Source organism: Gigantopelta aegis, chromosome 4 (genome assembly GCF_016097555.1).
Source record: "Gigantopelta aegis isolate Gae_Host chromosome 4, Gae_host_genome, whole genome shotgun sequence".
NCBI lineage: Eukaryota > Metazoa > Mollusca > Gastropoda > Neomphalida > Peltospiridae > Gigantopelta > Gigantopelta aegis.
This window is the reverse complement of record NC_054702.1, coordinates 40448451-40469806: the sequence shown is the minus strand read 5'-3', so window position 1 is coordinate 40469806 and position 21356 is coordinate 40448451. Positions and strand designations below refer to the sequence as shown.

Below are 21356 nucleotides of genomic sequence, written 5' to 3'. Positions count from 1 at the left end.
ATTGCTAAATGTTTGACATCCAATAGCAGATGATTAAAAGTCAGTGTGCTCTAGTGGTGGTGTTATTCAAACAAAACCTTTTCTTTTCTTTTTTTCATTCTATAACATATCAATTTTTGTCAATAATTATCTTGCTAAATCAAATACAAGGAATTAACGAATTAAAGCTTCTAAATTGTACTTTAAAAAAAAGAAATCTTTTAACAGGTGTAAACCATGCTTGTTGAGTGACTGAAATGATCAAGCAGTGTTAATTGACAAATGTTGTTTCACCCAAAATGTTTTAAACAATACAGGATGATTTTTATCACATGCAGTATGCAGGATGTTGAATTCTTCCTTGATGTTTTTCACTCAACACAGAATTCCGGTGAATCATTACTTCAACGAATAAGTCATATATTTAGCCGTTAAAATTGTTCATATTTTTAGAATTAATAATTTTATTATATATATTCCGAGTCTGTCAAATGTCTTTACATAATCTTTAGATCATGCATCTAAAGAATGCTGTTCTGTTAATCTTTATTTCTTTATTAATATTTTTATATGCCAATGGTCTTTGTCCAATTGACTTCTTAGTCGATTGAAAAAGCATACAATAATTATGTTTTGTCATAGTCTTTAAAAGTTTGTAAAAGCTGAAACATTGATGTCTTTGATGTAATTTGAGGATTGAAAGTATAATTTTATTCACTGAAATGTAGTTCAAAGGGGCTGTTTAAACAGTTTCACTTATAATGTATATATACAGTAAAGAATTGTAATTTTAGTTTTTTTTTAAGAAAAGCAAAAAGTGCTTTGAAATAATATTGTATGTATGTGTATCATTGAAAAACGGGAGAAGAAAGACATCCAATGTAGTAAAAATTATATTTTGTCCTCTGTTGTACATTTAAGATGTTATACCATTTTGGACAAACCGATCAGCATTATATCACAGGCGTTAGGAATGTCACGCCACCAGTGTGGGTTTTTTGTGTGTGCAATGCTCAAGTTGTAGTTTCCACAGTGAATGTACAGGGCACCAGAGTTGTCAAAACTGGCTGTTCTGTGTAATGTAAAATGTGCATGTTCAGACTCTAGAAAGAATGAAATGAAATGTGTCCCAAGCAGCATACACCATTCAGCGTGGGGTCTGTTTATACTCCATTGGATGATTTTGGAGAATGGTTTTGCTGGCTGCTTAATGGAGGTGGCCATTTTAACAAGTTTGTACTTAATTCTCGTCGTGGTAATTAATGTCTTCACATCTGTTAATTTATATTTTTATCTCCAGAATATTTTTGAATGTTGCTATCTGATATCATCCAAAACCATTAACAAGAATTTGTGCATAATTAAGCTGTTTTTAATTTTTAAATAAATTTTATTATTATTATGTTTTTTTAATGCAGCAAGATGGATGAGAAGTTTTTTTTTTTTTTTTTTTTTAAATGTTCCTCAAAAAATATTTTATGATATTTCAGGCTGAAACAAAGTTTCTTGCTTAGAATGTTCATGTCTGTGCATATGGTGGTTGTCCTGGTGTCTAGAGAAGATAAGGTGGTGTGTTTTTACGTAGCTATTTGACATGCACCAATATTTTGATGATAGTTTTTTTTCCTCAAATTCAATCCAGAAACGGATACTGCTGAATCGTCAGGATGTTTTACAATTCAGAAAATGTCAGCCGATCATTAACACAAGCATTTTTTTTCTCTCCAAATTAAATTTGATAATATTGGGTTGTGGATTGCTAGGTGTATATACTTTGCAATGAATTCCACACAACTTGATGTGAGGGAAGTATGGTACTATTTTAAGCAAGAAACTTTGACTTATTTAGACCGAAATACTACACAATGTTTTTGGGAACCAAATGTAATTGCTTCTTTTGAAACCTTATGGTTTTGGGGTTCATCTGTTGGCATTTATGAAGTCTGAGTTGGTATCTTAAGACTTAAAAAACTGTTCTGGGTGGTTCTCCATTGCAATTGTAACTTCATGATTTTCGGTCTGTATGTTGACATATTATCTGTGATTAAGCAGACTAATCGACACAGACAACTACAACATTGGCACAGATGATTGCAATGTACATTTAACACAATCAAGATGCAGTTTTCAGTATTGCTTGCTCCATGACACTCAAGTGTACGTTAATTGTATTTCTGATTTCATAGGTTTTTTCCCCCCCATGTCATTTCAGCACACCACAAATAATTTCAGTACATTTTTATGCCATAGTTTAATACTCCAGAAGTTATAATTTTAAAATCTGTAATGTGTGATAGAACTGAAATACTACATAACTTTTTTCTTAAAATTCAAATTTATAAGCTTTATCATTAAATCTTTGTAATACATTGAAAATACATTTTCTGCAGTTTCGCAGAATTTACTACTTTCCTTTTAAAAATTGGATGATAAACTTATATCCTGTTTTAAAAATTTGGTACATGTAGTTCATTAAAAATTCAGCTCCATAAAATCACTTTAAGCCAACCAGAAAATATTCACAATTCGACAAATTTTATATTAAAATGTGTTGATTAAATAACTATTTTAATAAATAGTTAATTTCAAAAAATTATATATTCGGCAAATAATATATATTATGGAATAATTGAACTTTAATTAGTATTTTGCAACCATTGTGCTCAAGCAGTAAAGCGATTGTTTTTTTTTAATCTCATTCTTGGGTTACTGTGTGGTATACATGTAATATGTATTTGCATTGATGGTGTATGAGGTTAGGGGGGGGGGGGGGGGAGAGTAGAAAAATTCTTAAGAGAATTCATTGTACAGGTACTATTTAAAGTAATAATGAATCCTGTTTTCGGAAGAATGACACCATTATAGTGACCAATGTGGACGTTTTTGGTGTATTTCACTGAAGATTGAGGATGACAACTTTGAAAGAGAGAGAGAGGAAGTATGATCATTATTTTAATAATGCTCTTTTAAAGCTTTGAATGAAAACTTATGTCATGTGATCCACATACTGCTTTGTTTTATTGAACAAACCTCGCCATTACCCAACATTATATAACTATATATTTAGTAATATATTTAAAGTCTACATGTTCTATATGCAGGCTGTACGACTCTTTTTGTTTCTGTTCTCTGTAAATAAAACAAGACTTGATTGTCGACTGTACATATACGGATGCTGTATAACTGCAAAGTCTATCACTTTACATGTACTTTCATGTCTACTGCATGTATTATTGTAATTTCTTCTTACAAAATCAGTGTAGCAGGTTCTCGGCAATAAAATGAACTGCTTTTTTTTAAACTATGCTTTTTTCGTTGTTATTTTTATGACTCGAACCACTTAATGGTATTTATAATCCTACCACCACCACCCACCAAAAATGTTTCATAATTAATAAACCAATCTTAGATCGGTATTTTATTGGTGCCGATTTCTTTTCTTTGGAATCCTACATTTCAGGTTGTGTGCACTGTTGAAAGTAGGGTGTGGGATTTGGCTTAGTCGGTTGAGTGCTCACTTGAGGTGTTTGCGTCTCAGGGTCAAACCACCTTGGTGGATCCATTCAACTGATTTGTTTTTTTCTCTCATACTAACCAGTGTACAACAACTGGACAAATGTGGTATATGCAGGGTCATAGGCTGGAGGGGTTCGAACGAACACCCCAGCTCAAGCAAATGGTCTGCTCTTCTCTCACTAATCACTAACCAACTAACAACTAACCTACTGTCCTGGACAGACAGCTCAGATAGCCGAGATGTGTGCCCAGGACAGCGTGCTTGAACCTTAATTGGATATAAGCATGAAAATAAGTTGAAATGAAATGTTGCAGGTTTCCTCTTGTCAGAATTACCAAATGTTAGACATCCAATAGCCGATGATTACTTAATCAGTGTGCTTCAGTGGTGTCGTTAAACAAAAAAACGTTTTTGTTGTTGAAAGTAGTGCAAAATCGATGCTCATTAATGTATATTGACCTTGTACTGTTTTGAACAATTCAAGTTTCTATAAAGAATCCGCTATACATGTATAATTTCATGTCATCAAAACAATATTCAAAAACTTTACAACACAATTTTATTTGAAATGAAACTGCCATATACTTCATTCCCACTAATGTTAATCTTTATTTTCTTCTTTGTAATGGCCTTAATTGTTTTCAGAGTTGAACAATTAATTTCAGATTTAACATGATTGATATTGTACCAACCAGTACACACTGCTCCACAAAACCTGATCCCATCAAAAAAAAAAGCAAAGTTTAAAATGTATTGTCCTGTTCCTTCCAAATATATAACAGCCCCACATTCAATTAATTAGAACACAATGTGGCTTTTGAACTGAAATGAATTATGACAGAACAGGGCCGTACCCTTACTTTTTTTTTTTTCACTCCAGAAAATGGCATACACATCTCGGGGTTTAATTTGTATAGTGTTTCATTTGTTTATAAAAAGTAGTCCCCCCCCCCCCCCCCCCCCACAACCCTGGATTTTGATCAGGGTACGGCCCTGTAGAAGGAACCAGTGAAAATGTTATCATACATGTACATCTGTAATGAACACAGCCAAGTTTAAGTACCGTAGATTTATCACAGCTCGGTCATTTTTCAAGTCTTGGCACACTCATCTACAGGCAGTTCTGTAGATGACCAGACATGTTGCTGACAAGACTTTTCTAACATTATGCCTAACCCAAACCCCATCCTAAAATTTAAAGTCTGCTTTCTATTTCCGCATCTCGTTTTAGCAAGCAGATTACTGTACATAATTTGATGCATCTTATTATCTCCTGTAAAGCCCATCTTGCCACTGTAAAATATTACATGTTCCTAATATAGATATTATTATACGAGCTCGTGTCGTACTGATTTTACGAAACGAGTTTCAGGATTTTTGTACATGAATCCTGACACGAGTTTCGTAAAATCAGTACGATTCACATGCTCGAGTAATAATTTCTTTATTATCCATATTATCCTAAATATTATTTTCACGAATAACAAGCTGGGACCATGTCAAAATGTTGAACGGGTTACTCAGGGGTGGGAATTCTCCTCGGATCAGCTGTTTTCCTCTCATGGAACATTGCGTTTCCTCGCATTTTAATCGTCCTTTCCTCCAAAATGAGTCAGATGGCACAGATTTTAACCTAGGATTTCAAGAATCTCCTGGACAACGATAAGCATTTACACTGGTTAAGTTATGACGTCGCTTCACAAAACGACGTCATTCGTTGTGCACGCGAAATCATTATGACACGTGGGTCATACTGGTTATATTTCCCTGAATATCTTGAATGATGTGGATAATAAATTCCTTTATATAATGGCCTGAGTTGTAACAGAGTTCTGGGCCCGGTTCCACGAAGCAATCTTAGCGCTAAGATCATTTTAAGGGCATATGGTAGTTATGCACATATGATGATCTTAGGGCTAAGATAGTTTCGTGGAACGGGCACCTGTTCTATGGAAGTGTACTTTTAAGTTGCGAGTATATACTTCGCATTATATCACTATGCTGAAAAACTTGTGTGTCCAAAAAATGGCTCGTTGATCGACTTTTTTGCTTGCAGCATGCTGTATAGATAAACTGGTGCATAAAATATAGTGGATGGAAAATGAGCCTAATGCTGCGTTCCATCTGGTGCTTGTGAATATCGTTAATTCACAAGTTCCAAATTGTGAACACGACTTCACCAAGTGGAGAGCGTTCGGACGAGTTATAGGGGTTGGACGTAGCCCAGTGGTAAAGCATTCGCTTGATGCGCAGTTGTCTGGGATCAATCCCCATCACAGGCCCCATTGGGCTATTTTTCACTCCAGCCAGTGCACCACGACTGGTATAATAGCAAAGGCCGTGGTATGTGTTATCCTGTCTGTGGTATGGTGCATATAAAAGATCCCTTGCTGCTAATTGAAAAAAGTAGCACATGAAATGGCAAAAGCGGGTTTCCTCTCTGAATATCTGTGTGATCCGTAACCATATAACCGTAAATAAAATGTGTTGAGTGCGTCCTTAAGTAAAACATTTCCTTCATTCATTCCAATCTCAAACACACCAACTCATAACTGCACGAATGATTTGTCTTTGTTCCGTTATTTTTTTTCCCACAAGTTGTGAGGACTGAGACAGAAAATCCTACTCCAATTCACAAGCTGTGTTCACAGATTATTTCGCCAAACTTGTGAATATTCCAAACTTGTGAATTGGAAAATATCATATTGATGACTTTTAATGAACACAGTATGACCCTTACCATAACATTAATCCAAAAGGTGTATCCAAATTGGACGTGAGCGAAGCAAGCAAATTGTTTTAAAAACTATTGACTTCAATTGCGGTATCCTAACTGCAAATGCACAGCACGACAAATTAATTTAGTCGAGCATGTGACATGGTACCAAAAGAAATGGTTTCTTTTTAAATCGCACGACACGAGTGACAAAATTATATCAGGATTAGGAGATAAATATTATCGGTTGTGTAGCACGCATCCTAGTTAGGATAAAGCACAACAGTTTGTGCGTGAAATGTCAGTCGGCAAAAGGTCCAGCTACTACATTTGTGCACACATGGTCGTGTCACTTATCTCGGCTGTCGTCCAGTGGATTATCTACCACCGACTCGTGGATCATTATAAACAACGGAACGTATGTCAGAAAATCCAGGAGATCTAAAGCACTGAGGTGGCTGAGTTTGTCTCGAATTTCACACTCGTGCTGGAAACTGACTCCACCTGCCCGCAGGTCTATGAGTAGTTGTGGTAGAGGAATCTTGTTGGTTTCTTCATCTACATTGCATTCCCATAGTGTCTGAAATGCGAATGGGAAAAAAAGTGTATTAAGAAGCATACTCAATTCTGTAGTGTGTGAGTTGTGATATCCATTTTAAAATACAAATTTCAAATAAGTTTTTAGCATTTGAAACCAAATCCAGTCAACTTCATAATTACTTTATGCAGAAAAAGATGACATCGTAAAGCACTGATAACATCATAAAAAGCTTATTGCATCCTTGCATATAATGATCAGATCAAGAACACTGGCTCATCAGAGCATGCTACAGATTTTTTTTATCTTATTCCTTACTTCATAGCATCAAAAATAACAGCACAACATTTTGGTTAGTCTTCATTTTAATAACTTAATCTTATTCTGTGGGTGAAGAATACTGGAAAACCCTGTCCCTATCCCTGAAATGGGACTAATTTAGCAGTAACATTACCTTGCACATAAATGTCTTCATCTCTAATATTCCAAAGTCAACCTGCCCAATGAAATTCTTCATCCAGTTGCTGCAACAAAATAATAAAGATAGGAAAAACACTTATAAATTGCCCACAACAAAAGAATGCCTGGCAATATATATATACTTGTGGAAAAAAGTTATTGTACACCAAATAAAAAGATCCCAAACCAGTTGCAAAGTTTGTAAATGGAAGGAAGGAAGAAAGGAAATGTTTTATTTAATGATGCACTCAACACATTTCATTTACATTTATATGGTTAAGGACCACACAGATATTGAGGGAGGAAACCCGCTGTCACCAATTCATGGGCTACTCTTTTTTTTTTCAATTAGTAGCATGGGATCTTTTATATGCACCATTCCACAAACAATAGCACAGCCTTTGATGTACCAGTCGTGGTGCACTGGCTGGAGCGAGAAATAACTCAATGGGCCCACTGACAGGAATCGATCACAAAGCGACCGCACATCAAGTGAATACTTTACCAATGGGCTATGTCCTGCCCAAATGGTTGAAATTTGACAAGATGATGACACCAACATAATTGTGCAAATTGTCTCATTAGGAATGACCAATAAATAATTTGTTTTCTTCTTCTTCTTGACCATCAAACGTATGCCTTGTTTGGCACAGACTAAATGCACAAGAAAAGTTTTCCATCATATATATTTCATTTGTCCCCAAAAAGTACAGCTACAGTCAACAAATATTACTTGTTTTCAATAGTTTCCTAAGGTATTACATGTAGCTATACTGAAAAAGATGGTAAATGTTTTAGCCGACAGTAGTTGTTTAAAATGCCTGTAGAATGGCTTATATAGCAAATGTTAGCTGAAGTGTGCGTGTATGTACCATGTACTGGAGGTGGGGGGGGGGGGGGGGGGGGGGGGGGGGGGGCATGTGGTGTAATTACTGAAACAACACTAGTTAACAATGTGCACTGCATGTACTGGTTGGTAAACTGACAGTGAAATCAAGGTTGTGGTGGGTAATAAACTGACAGTGAAATCAAGATTGTGGTGGGTAATAAACTGATAGTGAAATCAATGTTGTGGTGGGTTATAAACTGACACAGTGAAATCAAGGTTGTGTGGTGGGTAATAAACTGACAGTGAAATCAAGGTTGTGGGTAATAAACTGACAGTGAAATCAAGGTTGTGGTGGGTAATAAACTGACACAGTGAAATCAAGGTTGTGGTGGGTAATAAACTGACACAGTGAAATCAAGTTGTGGTGGGTAATAAACTGACAGTGAAATCAAGGTGGTGGGTAATAAACTGACACAGTGAAATCAAGGTTGTGGTGGGTAATAAACTGACACAGTGAAATCAAGTAGTAAACTGACAGTGAAATCAATGTTGTGGTGGGTAGTAAACTGACAGTGAAATCAAGGTTGTGGTGGGTAGTAAACTGACACAGTGAAATCAATGTGGTGGGTAATAAACTGACACAGTGAAATCAAGGTTGTGGTGGGTAATAAACTGACACAGTGAAATCAAGGTTGTGGTGGGTAATAAACTGACACAGTGAAATCAAGGTTGTGGTGGGTAATAAACTGACACAGTGAAATCAAGGTTGTGGTGGGTAATAAACTGACACAGTGAAATCAAGGTTGTGGTGGGTAATAAACTGACACAGTGAAATCAAGGTTGTGGTGGGTAATAAACTGACACAGTGAAATCAAGGTTGTGGTGGGTAATAAACTGACACAGTGAAATCAAGGTTGTGGTGGGTAGTAAACTGACAGTGAAATCAAGGTTGTGGTGAAAAACTGACACAGTGAAATGGTGGTAATAAACTGACACAGTGAAATCAAGGTTGTGGTGGGTAATAAACTGACACAGTGAAATCAAGGTTGTGGTGGGTAATAAACTGACACAGTAAATCAACGCATGTTTGTGGTGGGTAGTAAACTGACAGTGAAATCAAGGTTGTGGTGGGTAATAAACTGACAGTGAAATCAAGGTTGTGGTGGGTAATAAACTGACAGTGAAATCAAGGTTGTGGTGGGTAATAAACTGACACAGTGAAATCAAGGTTGTGGTGGGTAATAAACTGACACAGTGAAATCAAGGTTGTGGTGGGTAATAAACTGACACAGTGAAATCAAGGTTGTGGTGGGTAATAAACTGACACAGTGAAATCAAGGTTGTGGTGGGTAATAAACTGACACGTGAAATCAATGTGGTGGGTAATAAACTGACACAGTGAAATCAAGGTTGTGGTGGGTAATAAACTGACACAGTGAAATCAAGGTTGTGGTGGGTAATAAACTGACACAGTGAAATCAAGGTTGTGGTGGGTAATAAACTGACACAGTGAAATCAAGGTTGTGGTGGGTAGTAAACTGACACAGTGAAATCAAGGTTGTGGTGGGTAATAAACTGACACAGTGAAATCAAGGTTGTGGTGGGTAATAAACTGACACAGTGAAATCAAGGTTGTGGTGGGTAGTAAACTGACACAGTGAAATCAAGGTTGTGGTGGGTAATAAACTGACACAGTGAAATCAAGGTTGTTGTGGGTAATAAACTGACACAGTGAAATCAAGGTTGTGGTGGGTAATAAACTGACACAGTGAAATCAAGGTTGTGGTGGGTAATAAACTGACACAGTGAAATCAAGGTTGTGGTGGGTAATAAACTGACAGTGAAATCAAGGTTGTGGTGGGTAGTAAACTGACACAGTGAAATCAAGGTTGTGGTGGGTAATAAACTGACACAGTGAAATTCAAGGTTGTGGTGGGTAGGAAACTGACACAGTGAAATCAAGGTTGTGGTGGGTAGTAAACTGACAGTGAAATCAAGGTTGTGGTGGGTAATAAACTGACACAGTGAAATCAAGGTTGTGGTGGGTAATAAACTGACACAGTGAAATCAAGGTTGTGGTGGGTAATAAACTGACACAGTGAAATCAAGGTTTGTGTGGGTAATAAACTGACACAGTGAAATCAAGGTTGTGGTGGGTAATAAACTGACACAGTGAAATCAAGGTTGTGGTGGGTAATAAACTGACAGTGAAATCAAGGTTGTGGTGGGTAATAAACTGACACAGTGAAATCAAGGTTGTGGTGGGTAGCTAAAAGAAAGGAAGGAAGGAAATGTTTTATTTAACGACGCACTCAACACATTTTATTTATGGTTATATGGCGTCAGACATACGGTTAAGGACCACACAAGATCAGAGAAAACCCACTACATTTTTCCATTAGACCAAGACCAAATTGTTTAACATGCACATTCAGAGCAAGCTGTTGTAGCGCACACCTGTCCTGGGCACAGGTGCTGGACTCGACCGGCTCCTCTGTCCAGGACAGGAAAGGGTGGGGGTGGGAGGAGGAGGGACCGCCTGCACTGGTAGGTGCAAGGGAGCACCAGCAGTCCAACCGTAGTTGGTAACAGGCGGGGGGTGGTATGGTGCTATGTAATTTGAAATGTCCCGTAGGATTAAGCCAAAGGGAAATGGGTGCGTATTTTGATGGTTGTTCTAAAAATAAAAGGTAGGGAGCTACATATAGGTTTGGATTTTAATAGGCCGAGAGTAGCTGCAGATGATATTTTTCCATTAGTAGCAAGGGATCTTTTATATGCATTTTCCCACACTGGTTGGAATGAGAAAATACCCAATCAGTTGAATGGATCCACTGAGGAACTTACTCTAGAGATGAGATTCTCTGTGACAAAGCTGCTAAAACCGAGAACAGTTTAAAATCTGCTCCATCTGTGATCTTGTAGCCAACCAGCTCCAGTATCTGAAAAACACAAAAACATGTATTACTTAATACATGACAAAAATACTTAACATTCACTACTAATTTAAACTTTGCTTTACTTAGATAAAAATACTTGTATTAAGGATAAACGTTGTATTTAAAGAGAGAGAGAGAGAGAGAGAGAGAGAGAGAGAGAGAGAGAGAGAGAGAGAGAGAGAGAGAGAGAGAGAGAGAGAGAGAGAGAGAGAGAGAGAGACAGAGACAGAGACAGAGACAGAGACAGAGACAGAGACAGCAAGAGTGAGAGCGAGAATGAGAATGAGAAAGGGATACAGGCCATATATAGCCTATAGGCTGCTACTAAAAAAAAACATGCTAGAGATTTTTATAATATGTTTTGTTCTAGAGAGAACAGTAGTCCTTTGATGTGCCAGTCATGGGCCACTTGTTAGGTTGGACAACTGATCCTATGACCAATTCTACCTCATGAAAATTCTCCCCCACTAACCTTCATCCCATCACTTATATTGCAGTAAATGCAATGATTTAAGTAATCATGAGCAGATACCGTCCAGTTTAACAAATGACACTGCTGGCATGAGTTGCTATGTATATCAAATGCCACAGTAGGTGTAGAAAACGTCTATAACAGATCCCTTGCAGCTATAGATACATTGCAGTAGTAACCAATTAGTATGTGGCAGTAGGTTTTCAGTCAGGGCAACAACTAGCTCAGTCGGTGGAGTGCTTGCCTGAAGTCCTCTGATCACAGGATCAAACCCCCTTGGATGGCCAATTCTACAAGTTTTTCCCATTCCAACCAGTGCCCCATGACTGATATATCAAAGGCCGTAGTAAGCGCTATCAAATCTGTGGGAAAGTGAATATAAAAGATCCCTTGCTACTAAATAAAAAATGTAGAGGTTATTGTCTAAGACTACAACTGTACATGTCAGAATTATCAAATGTCTGACATCCAACAGATGAGAGGTGGGACGTAGCCCAGTGGTAAAGTGTTTGCTTGGTGCATGGTTGGTCTGGGATCAGTCTCCGTCAATGGACCCATTGGCCTAGTTCTCATTCCAGCCAGTGCTCCACAACTGGTGTAATAAAGGCCGTGGTATGTACTATCCTGTCAGTGGGATGATGCATATAAAAGATCCTTTGCTACTAATTGAAAAGAGTAGGCTATGAAGTGGTGACAGCAGATTTCCTCTCTCAATATCTATGTGGTCCGTAACCATATGTCTGACGCCATATAACTGTAAATAAAATGTGTTGACTGCGTCGTTAAATAAAACATTTCTTTTTTTTTACTTTCCAATAGCTGATGATTAATACATCAATAAGCTCTAGTGGTGTCATTACACAAAATATACTCCTCTCATGAAGTGTGATGTTAACCATAATATTGGACACCAAACAGCCATAGCCTAAAATGTGCCGAGACGTCATTACGGAAACATTCCTTTACTTTGAAACTGCCATAAGCATGCAATGACTTTTATTAACAGCAGGACGACACTGGTAAATTACCACATTAAATTACATGATTGGTATTATGTTCTTAGTTATACTGACCTCCTGTAGATTTATGAATACCTGATACTAACCTCCATAAACTAAATATATTATTAAAAAAAATATATATATAACTGTGCTATTGGCTTTTAAAACACTTATGCTTCAGGTAGTACTAAACCAAATAACTTCCGGCTGGGTCAAAGTTCGAGGTGCACCGAACTTTTGATAGAGAAGTGAACACCACAAGTCTTGTGATTGGTTATAAATGTGAGTGTGTTGGTTGTAAAAAATAATAGTTTCATCTGGGTAAAAAAAATGTGCAATTTTATTTCATCTAGTACCAATGTGTCAAGTACAGTAGCCTTGTGCTTGAAACATGTCCGGGGTACCTGTAAAAAAAAGTACTCGAATTTTGTGTGAAACTAGGGTAGTCATAGACGCTACCCGTTATCTCAGAAACGAGCAGCTTGACCCCCATTTTTTTCTGATTCACTTTAAGTGTAAGGGGTGGTAGTATTTATATCCGTGGCGTTTATGTTGGTTGATACGTTGCAGGTAGGAGTTTTAGCCACATATGTTACTGTTGTCGTCTATGGGATTTGATTTGGTAGTATACACCCTATAGCACATATTCAGTGCATAATAAAAAATATTATGATTTTGTCATTTTATTTAATTAAACTATACTGGTTGATTAATTAGCCATCACTCGATCATGCAAGTTCACAATGACCTTGACCGTAACAATAATCTCTGTACATGGCTCTGAATGGAGTCTGAATCAAAGTTAGCACTGAAGAAAAGTTGGTTTTGGCCTATAATTCATACTGTAAAGATTTCAATAATTTCTTTTTACATGATATTTGACTTGCTATATACAACTGCTCTTAAATATGGTATTATATATAGGCAACCTGAACTAAGATTTTAATAGCAATTTATTTTTATATTAAAAATAGCATGTGCCAATAGTGGGTTAATGTCTTTAGTTTCCATTAACATTGTTAATTTTTTATGTATGAAATTCTGAAAACTGAAATTTGTAAAGAAGTTGATTTTTATTGTCATTTTGACATATTTATAGGGTGCTAAGTTATATTTGAGACAAATTTGTAGTTTTATGCAAAATGTAAAGTAAATTTGAAGAAAAACTTTAATAAAAACATAATTAAATTTGTTGTCACTATTGTGCCTTCTGTTCTTATTTGTACATAACAATAAGGTTGTTAAACATATACTTAGATCTCCAGATCATTTTTTTTTTTTAATAATCACTTAGTTAGCTCTCATGAAAAGCATTTTGAGTTTACACTAGATTCAGAACCAATTTTTTCAGATTTGATTATCTGCCTTGGATTAAGTTGATAATTTATTTTATTGTTAAAGCTGTATTACCTAATGTTACTAGCTAAATAAAATGCTGGATTACAGATTGTGGGAATACATCTAATGTACATATTGTATTCATCCAGATTAGAAAATAATGCAAGAAAACAGATGTTCGGGTAATTTTGTCATTTAAAAATAGTTTTTTTCAGTAATTAATAAAACATAAATGTGTTAAAGCTGCATGATTATTCCAGATATCACAACTATTAAAACCTTCAACTACAGTAGGCTATAAATAAAATATAGTCAGGAATATTGGTGGCTGCCAATAGTTTTGATGGTTCATTATGAAAATCAGCATGGCCGATGGATTTGAAATTCCCACACCTGGTAACTTGAAGACACCCACACCCAGCATACAGGATTTCCTCCCAACACTAATGTTCAGGACATTAAGTCATTACTTCATACAGGTACAGTCATGTTTGTGTTTCCTTCCTCAGACAGTGTATTTTTTTAATACTGATATTTCTTTGATGTGCCTGTTAAGGTCTTCATAATCTAGGGGCCAATCAAGTGCATGTGTTTTAATGGAATTCTTTAAAGGGGTAGAGGTACTCTGACTATCTTTGTTGTCTCTACATATATACCTGAGTACACACCCAACTGAAAGTAAATATCTTCAGGAGTTTTATTTTAAAACATTTTGTTGTTTAATATGACATATTGCATTTGTAAAAAAACTATATACAATATATATGCTTTTTGAGGTGTACATTATATTAGGTTGCACTGTAGAAACAACAGTTTCAGTGAGGTTGTCAGTTTATGTCAGAATACACCAGATCCTGGTTGTCATAAAGACACATAGCTGGACACTTTTTGAAAAATGTATGTTATCAGTATAGGTAGTACTAAACCAAATAACTTCCGGCTGGGTCAAAGTTCGAGGTGCACTGAACTTTTGATAGAGAAGTGAACACCACAAGTCCTGTGATTGGTTATAAATGTGAGTGTGTTGGTTGTAAAAAATAATAAGTTTCATCTGGGTAAAAAAAAATTGCAATTTTATTTCATCAAGTACCAATGTGTCAAGTAGCCTTGTGCTTAAAACATGTTTGGGGTACCTGTAAAAAACGTTACTCGAATTTTGTGCGAAACTAGGGTAGTCATAGACGCTACCCGTTATCTCAGAAACGAGCAGCTTGACCCCCATTTTTTTCTGATTCACTTTAAGTGTAAGGGGTGGTAGTATTTATATCTGTAGCATTTATGTCGGTTGATACGTTGCAGGTAGGAGTTTTAGCCACATATGTTACTATTGTCGTCTATGGGATTTGATTTGGTAGTATACACCCTTCAAGAGAATCTACTAACAGAAAAACTACATGGAAACATATAGTCCTATTTGATAATCCCAAAGACTGTCTGAATATAGCAAATAACTGTTATCACTATTTGATGTCACTTTGCCATTGCTGAAAACAGTCATAAAACAAGCTTTCTGAGAGTACTGCTAAAGCAATACGTGTCCCCTACCGGGCCCAATTTTTTTTCGTATCTCCTAAATTCAAGGACCATAACTCTGTGAAAAATAGGTAAATTGCCATGAAGTTTCTTTGTTTGTTTTGTTTAACGACACTACTAGAGCACATAGATTTTATTAATCATTAGCTATTGGATGTCAAACATTTGGTAATTTTCAGTCTTAGAGAGGAAACCCGCTACATTTTTCCATTAGTAGCAAGGGATCTTTTATATGCACCATCCCACAGAGATGATAGCACATACCACAGCTTTTGATATACCAGTTGTGGTGCACTGGCTGGAACAAGAAATAGCCCAATGGGGATCGATCCCAAACAGACTGCACATCAGGTGAGCGCTTTACCACTAGGCTACATGTACGTCCTGCCCCAGAATTGCCATGAATGTCAAACTTGATCTCTAGCAGAACATGATATATAAAACATCAGGAAAACTGTATGTGGGACAGACAGACAGAAGAATGGAGATGAAACCTACAGTCTCCTCCGGTTGGACCGTTAGCGGAATAACTAGTATAGCTTTATAGCACTGTTCGACAGAATGGAATAGTTACCCTGTAAATGTATTGCTCTTCGGAAGTGGTCAGCTTGTTGTTGATTACTCGTAGAGCCAGCATGGCATCTGGACCTGACAAATGACCAGAGTCTGCGTCATCTACCTGTAGAAAAAATATATAACTTGTAAGTAACAATTATGTGACTGTCAATTTGGCTAAAGCTTCTCTTCTTCCTTCTCTTTATTTCTACTATTTCTAGCTTCTCTGTTAACCCCATAAAACTATAAACTATGTTTTACATGTATCTAATTTGTTCATTATTACTGTTCAGTTAATGTGATATATATATAGATCAGTACTATTCACTTATGTACAATGTTTAACATATTAAATGATTGTAAAGTAGGGATACCAGGACTCCAACCCTGGCACTACTATAATGCTTTCTGGGGTCAATAAACTTTATTTTAAAAAAGAAGAAAAAAAAAGGATGATGATGAAAAATGACCCTAAAGCCTACCACAGATGAAAGCCATCCATGGATCAATAAGTTGTTCTTGTATGTGGGCAATTTTGCCCCTTTTTGGGCCTCACATGGTTACGAGAAAAATATCTATTGTGTTTGATAATTTTGAACATATGTAGCAGGGCTTTATATTGCACCACAGCTGAGGTGGTAAAGGGTGTTCCCAAAATAAACAAACCCGAATTAAGTACATACATGCTAACCTCAAACAATTTCACCTCGTAATCATTGGGATGTTAAGCTGTAATTAGATTACAACAACTTGAAATGCAATTCTGAATAGGTAAAACTATTTACCACCTATTATTAACATTTCTGCACGAAAAAGGGCCTCATGGTGTGTTGAGAACAAACAAAAAGCCTGTTGTGCCAAATTAGTCAGATCTAAAGCCCTGCGTGCCAAAAATAGCATTGTGTGCAGGTAACGTGAGCCTGAATGTACCAGCTGTTCAGTGGAAACATTAAAATTGCATCAGATTGATATGTCATAATTTTTTTATTAAAACCATTATTAAAGCAATGAGAGTTTATTCAGGGCTTCTAGATTATGGTAGCCCCACTCCCATGGCTAGTGATATTCAATGTTGGGCTAGTAAATAACTACTATTGCCATGCCAGACAGGGCTTCTAGATTATGGTAGCCCCACTCCCATGGCTAGTGATATTCAATGTTGGGCTAGTAAATAACTACTATTGCCATGCCAGACAGGGCTTCTAGATTATGGTAGCCCCACTCCCATGGCTAGTGATATTCAATGTTGGGCTAGTAAATAACTACTATTACCATGCCCAACGACTAGTGAAAAAAAAGAGTTTTTAAATGCTGCATTTAAGTTTATTTGGTAAATATGAATATCCTGCCCCCCACCCCCCAATCTAAGTGTTTTTAATCTCTATCTCCCTCTTTAAGTAACATATCCGATTATTACTATTACTAAAATTGTATTTATCAAAAGTAAAGTAGGGCTAGTGAATTTTGTAAAAATTCTGGAAGCCCTGATTTATTGCACTTTCGAATCATCATTTACAATGCCATATGACATCATGTTTTGGCAGAAAGATTTGAATGAAATAAATCAATACGTTTTATGTATGTACAGCCTGGGTGGGTTGATGCAATCAATTTTGTTATAAAATGTAATCAGCAAATGGAATTTGGTGTAAATAAATCTAGACAAGCATTGTTAAATGTGAACAAAAAATTTGCTTGAATAAAAAAAATTAGCCTTTAAAATACAGGGGCCCATTTCACTAAACATCGGAAGTCTATGTCTGCTACTAGCAGTTATACCGGTCGTGCGTTTGCACGTGTTTGGCATCAATTTCACACAGAAAATGACATCATTATGGAAGCTGAAGTATTTTAATGACAGAAAAAAAGAAGAAATATGTGTTCTTCTAACTATATTTGTTGAACTATAATAGTAATAAGAATTGTGGTTTAGTTGTAGATTTACGTTTACATGTAAAACTAGGCTTATGATGTTTTGTGAAATTGGGCCCAGATCATTATAGAATAACAGTAGGTGAAATACTCACAGCATTGAAAGCATGTCGGTACATTTCTAGATTACTTCGATTGAATATACAGTACTTTGCAAGAAAACTATCTGAAAAAAACAACTATATATACATATAACTGAATGTTAATAATATATAGAACTTCACATACGTTGTTTTTGTTTCCTACTTATTGCACAAGTTTATTTTGCATGCGGTCTCGTGATATGTTCTTACACAAAATAAACACGTGCAATAAATAGGAAGTGAAAACAACATATGTCAAGTTCTGTATTTATTACATACCTTCTTTATTTTTTTACAAAAACGTTTTTTAACTAAACATCATAAAAACACTTTCTTAAATCTATTAATAAATCCTCCTTTCATGAATTTTCTTAACGTTAAGAATCATACTCTGCGGCAATCTTTTGTAATGTTTTAAATGCGATGTGACATAATTTATAAATCAGAAAAAGGCACTAATTCCAGTAAAAATAAAAAAGGAATTCCCCATATACAAGTTCTGGTTCAGATCATACATATGTGTGATACAAGATAAATTTATCACACGGTTTGAAAATGTCTTTATCACTATAGTAAGATTGAATAGGTATGTAATAAAATGGATATCATGATTAGTATATATATAATATAGTGGAAAATAAAAATTGTAGTGGTAAAACAACATTCTTGATCACTGTTGAAGAAGATAAACTGACTTTGGTGGCGTCATGGTTAGGCTATCAGATGTAAGGCCGGTACCAGCTCCTACCCAGAGCGAATTTAAATGACTCAAGTGAGTATGTGTAAGACCATGGCACCCTCTTCTCTCTCACTAACCAACTAACCCACTGTCCTGGACAGACAGCCCAGATAGCTGAGGTGTGTGCCCAGGACGGCGTGCTTGAACCTTAATTGGATATAAGCACGAAAATAAGTTGAAATGAAATGAAAGGAGAATACAAAACCAAGTAAATCTTAGTCCTGTATAACTGGTCTTATCTTGGTCATGCAGTGGACATTTCATTGGGCTCCATACTCTCTCATCTGTGGCAATGGATGGATTTTAAATCCATTTTTAGCTCCAATTAAAATTAAATGTACTGCTGGGCTTAAAGGATTTGTGAACAGCGTCTAAATATTGTAACTGTGTAAATATATGATGCCAAATATGACTAAAAAAATAATTTACAAAATATATAAAAATTATTTCACAACTTAAAAGCAGTACAATTCGTAATTCTGACATAGTTGGGAAATATGCATATTTTACCGGCAAAGATCGGCAATTTCCGTGATGACGTCAGAGACGCTGTCCAACCGTGAACCGCTATTCAGTAGCCTATTGTTTGCCATTACAAAAGCGTGCTTTCTTCGATCAACACTGAGTTAAATTACAATTATCCTTTATAATATGGTTTATTGTGTGGCATGGGGATGTCAAAACCAATCAAAAAGGGATCAGGAATCAGCTTTTTTAGGTTTCCGCCGGAAGGTGATCTAGAAGGAACATTTGGATCCATCGGTTCAGAGAGGTGAGAAGGGATGGACACCAAAATGTACAAGTCCTTGTGTTCTATTTCGAAAAGGATCCTTTCGCTCGGGACCCGGTTGAAATGGCTAAAATGGATACAGCAATGCAAGAATCTCGTTAAAAGGCACTGCTGTCCCGACTGTATTTACCAACAGGGAGTTAGAAAATTCGGTACAGATGCCGATTCGCCGCCCTAGTCATTTTTCAGAAAAGACTTCATGCCGAGGTAAAACTTCATTAGGCCCTAGCCAAATGACTTCCACCAAATAGTTTTAAACCAGCAAACGTATTTATAATATATTATATATATATATATATATATATATATAATATTATATATATATATATATGGGTACTTGTTTTTTGGCTAAAAACCCTCCCCTAAATAAAACAAATTAAATCCCATGTCCAAATAGCACGATCCTGTACCGTAAAACATATCGCCATACATTGTATTTTCGCAAAATGCATTCTAAGCGAAAATTTCTGACATCCCATTACAAGATTGTGGAAAAACAGTACATTTCTTTTTTTTTTATAGAAATACGATAATTTACTGCAACAAAATATACATGACATACATGGCCTTGTAGAAATAAGTAGTTAATAAAACGTCATTAAAAAAAAACCAATCCCAGTTATGTTTCCAACACGTTTTCCATACCGTCGTTGGTTTCGTGCTCGCTATCACTTTCATCTTCGCTCTCAACTTTCGTGGGCCAAAGGCTCGAACTGGTACGGCTGTATGTCCAGGTAAAAGTTTTCTTCCCACCATTTTGCCATTCAGAAATAATCGCGGAAATTAAAGTGAAACTAACACACGCGTACGAACTGGCTTCTCACTTCCTCTGGCTGGCAGTAGCGTCTCTGACGTCAGCAGACCACGTGACAGACCAGCTCATTAAAAGTCGGGAAGGATTTGGTACTGCCTTATTATTTTGTTGTTTTAAGCTATTTACACTAAATTAAGAGTTAAAAAAAAAAAAAAATAGTTTTTAGACTTATAGTATGGCAATGCAGAACAAAATGACAACGTTTTGTGGTCTGTTCACAAATCCTTTAATGGAAAGGTATCAATTTTAACCCATTTACACCAAGATGTGTTCATACATTGAAGCACCCTCCCATCCATCTGATATCCAACTATGTGTATGTCTGTTGCATTCATTAGATTACTATCTCTCCAGTCATTCAACCCTTCATCCATCCTTCAGTCCTTCCATCTATCCATATTCACCTACCAACCCATCTATTCAACCCCAAACTCACCAATCCAATTAGATTACTATCTCTCCAGTCATTCAACCCTTCACCCATCCTTCAATCTTTCTATCTATCCATATCCAACCACCAACCCATCTATTCAACCCCAAACTAACCAATCCAATTAAGATTACAGTCCCTCCAGTCATTCAACCCTTCACCCATCCTTCAATCTTTCTATCTATCCATATCCAAGCACCAACCTATCTATTCAACCCCAAACTAACCAATCCAATTAGATTACTATCTCTCCAGTCACTCAACCCTTCATCCATCCTTCAGTCCTTCCATCTATCCATATCCAACCACCAACCTATCTATTCAACCCCAAACTAACCAATCCAATTAGATTACAGTCCCTCCAGTCATTCAACCCTTCACCCATCCTTCAATCTTTCTATCTATCCATATCCAACCACCAACCTATCTATTCAACCCCAAACTAACCAATCCAATTAGATTACTATCTCTCCAGTCACTCAACCCTTCATCCATCCTTCAGTCCTTCCATCTATCCATATTCACCTACCAACCCATCTATTCAACCCCAAACTAACCAATCCAATTAGATTACTATCTCTCCAGTCACTCAACCCTTCATCCATCCTTCAGTCCTTCCATCTATCCATATTCACCTACCAACCCATCTATTCAACCCCAAACTAACCAATCCAATTAGATTACTATCTCTC

At 36.4% G+C, this 21356-nt stretch overlaps 1 protein-coding gene across 2 annotated transcripts in view; it reads right to left on the bottom strand.

Annotated features, from left to right (window-relative positions):
* Positions 1–5901: 5901 nt before the first annotated feature.
* LOC121370547 overlaps positions 5902–21356 on the bottom strand; it is a 36012-nt gene continuing 20557 nt past the window's right edge. For both annotated transcript variants that reach the window (XM_041495850.1, XM_041495851.1), the window contains 5 exons: positions 17904–17974; positions 15896–16000; positions 10886–10980; positions 7205–7274; positions 5902–6792 (listed from right to left, as the gene is read on the bottom strand). In XM_041495850.1, the coding sequence (XP_041351784.1) occupies positions 6562–6792; positions 7205–7274; positions 10886–10980; positions 15896–16000; positions 17904–17974 (572 nt within the window). In that variant the 3' untranslated portion in view covers positions 5902–6561. The remainder of the gene's footprint in view (positions 6793–7204; positions 7275–10885; positions 10981–15895; positions 16001–17903; positions 17975–21356) is intronic.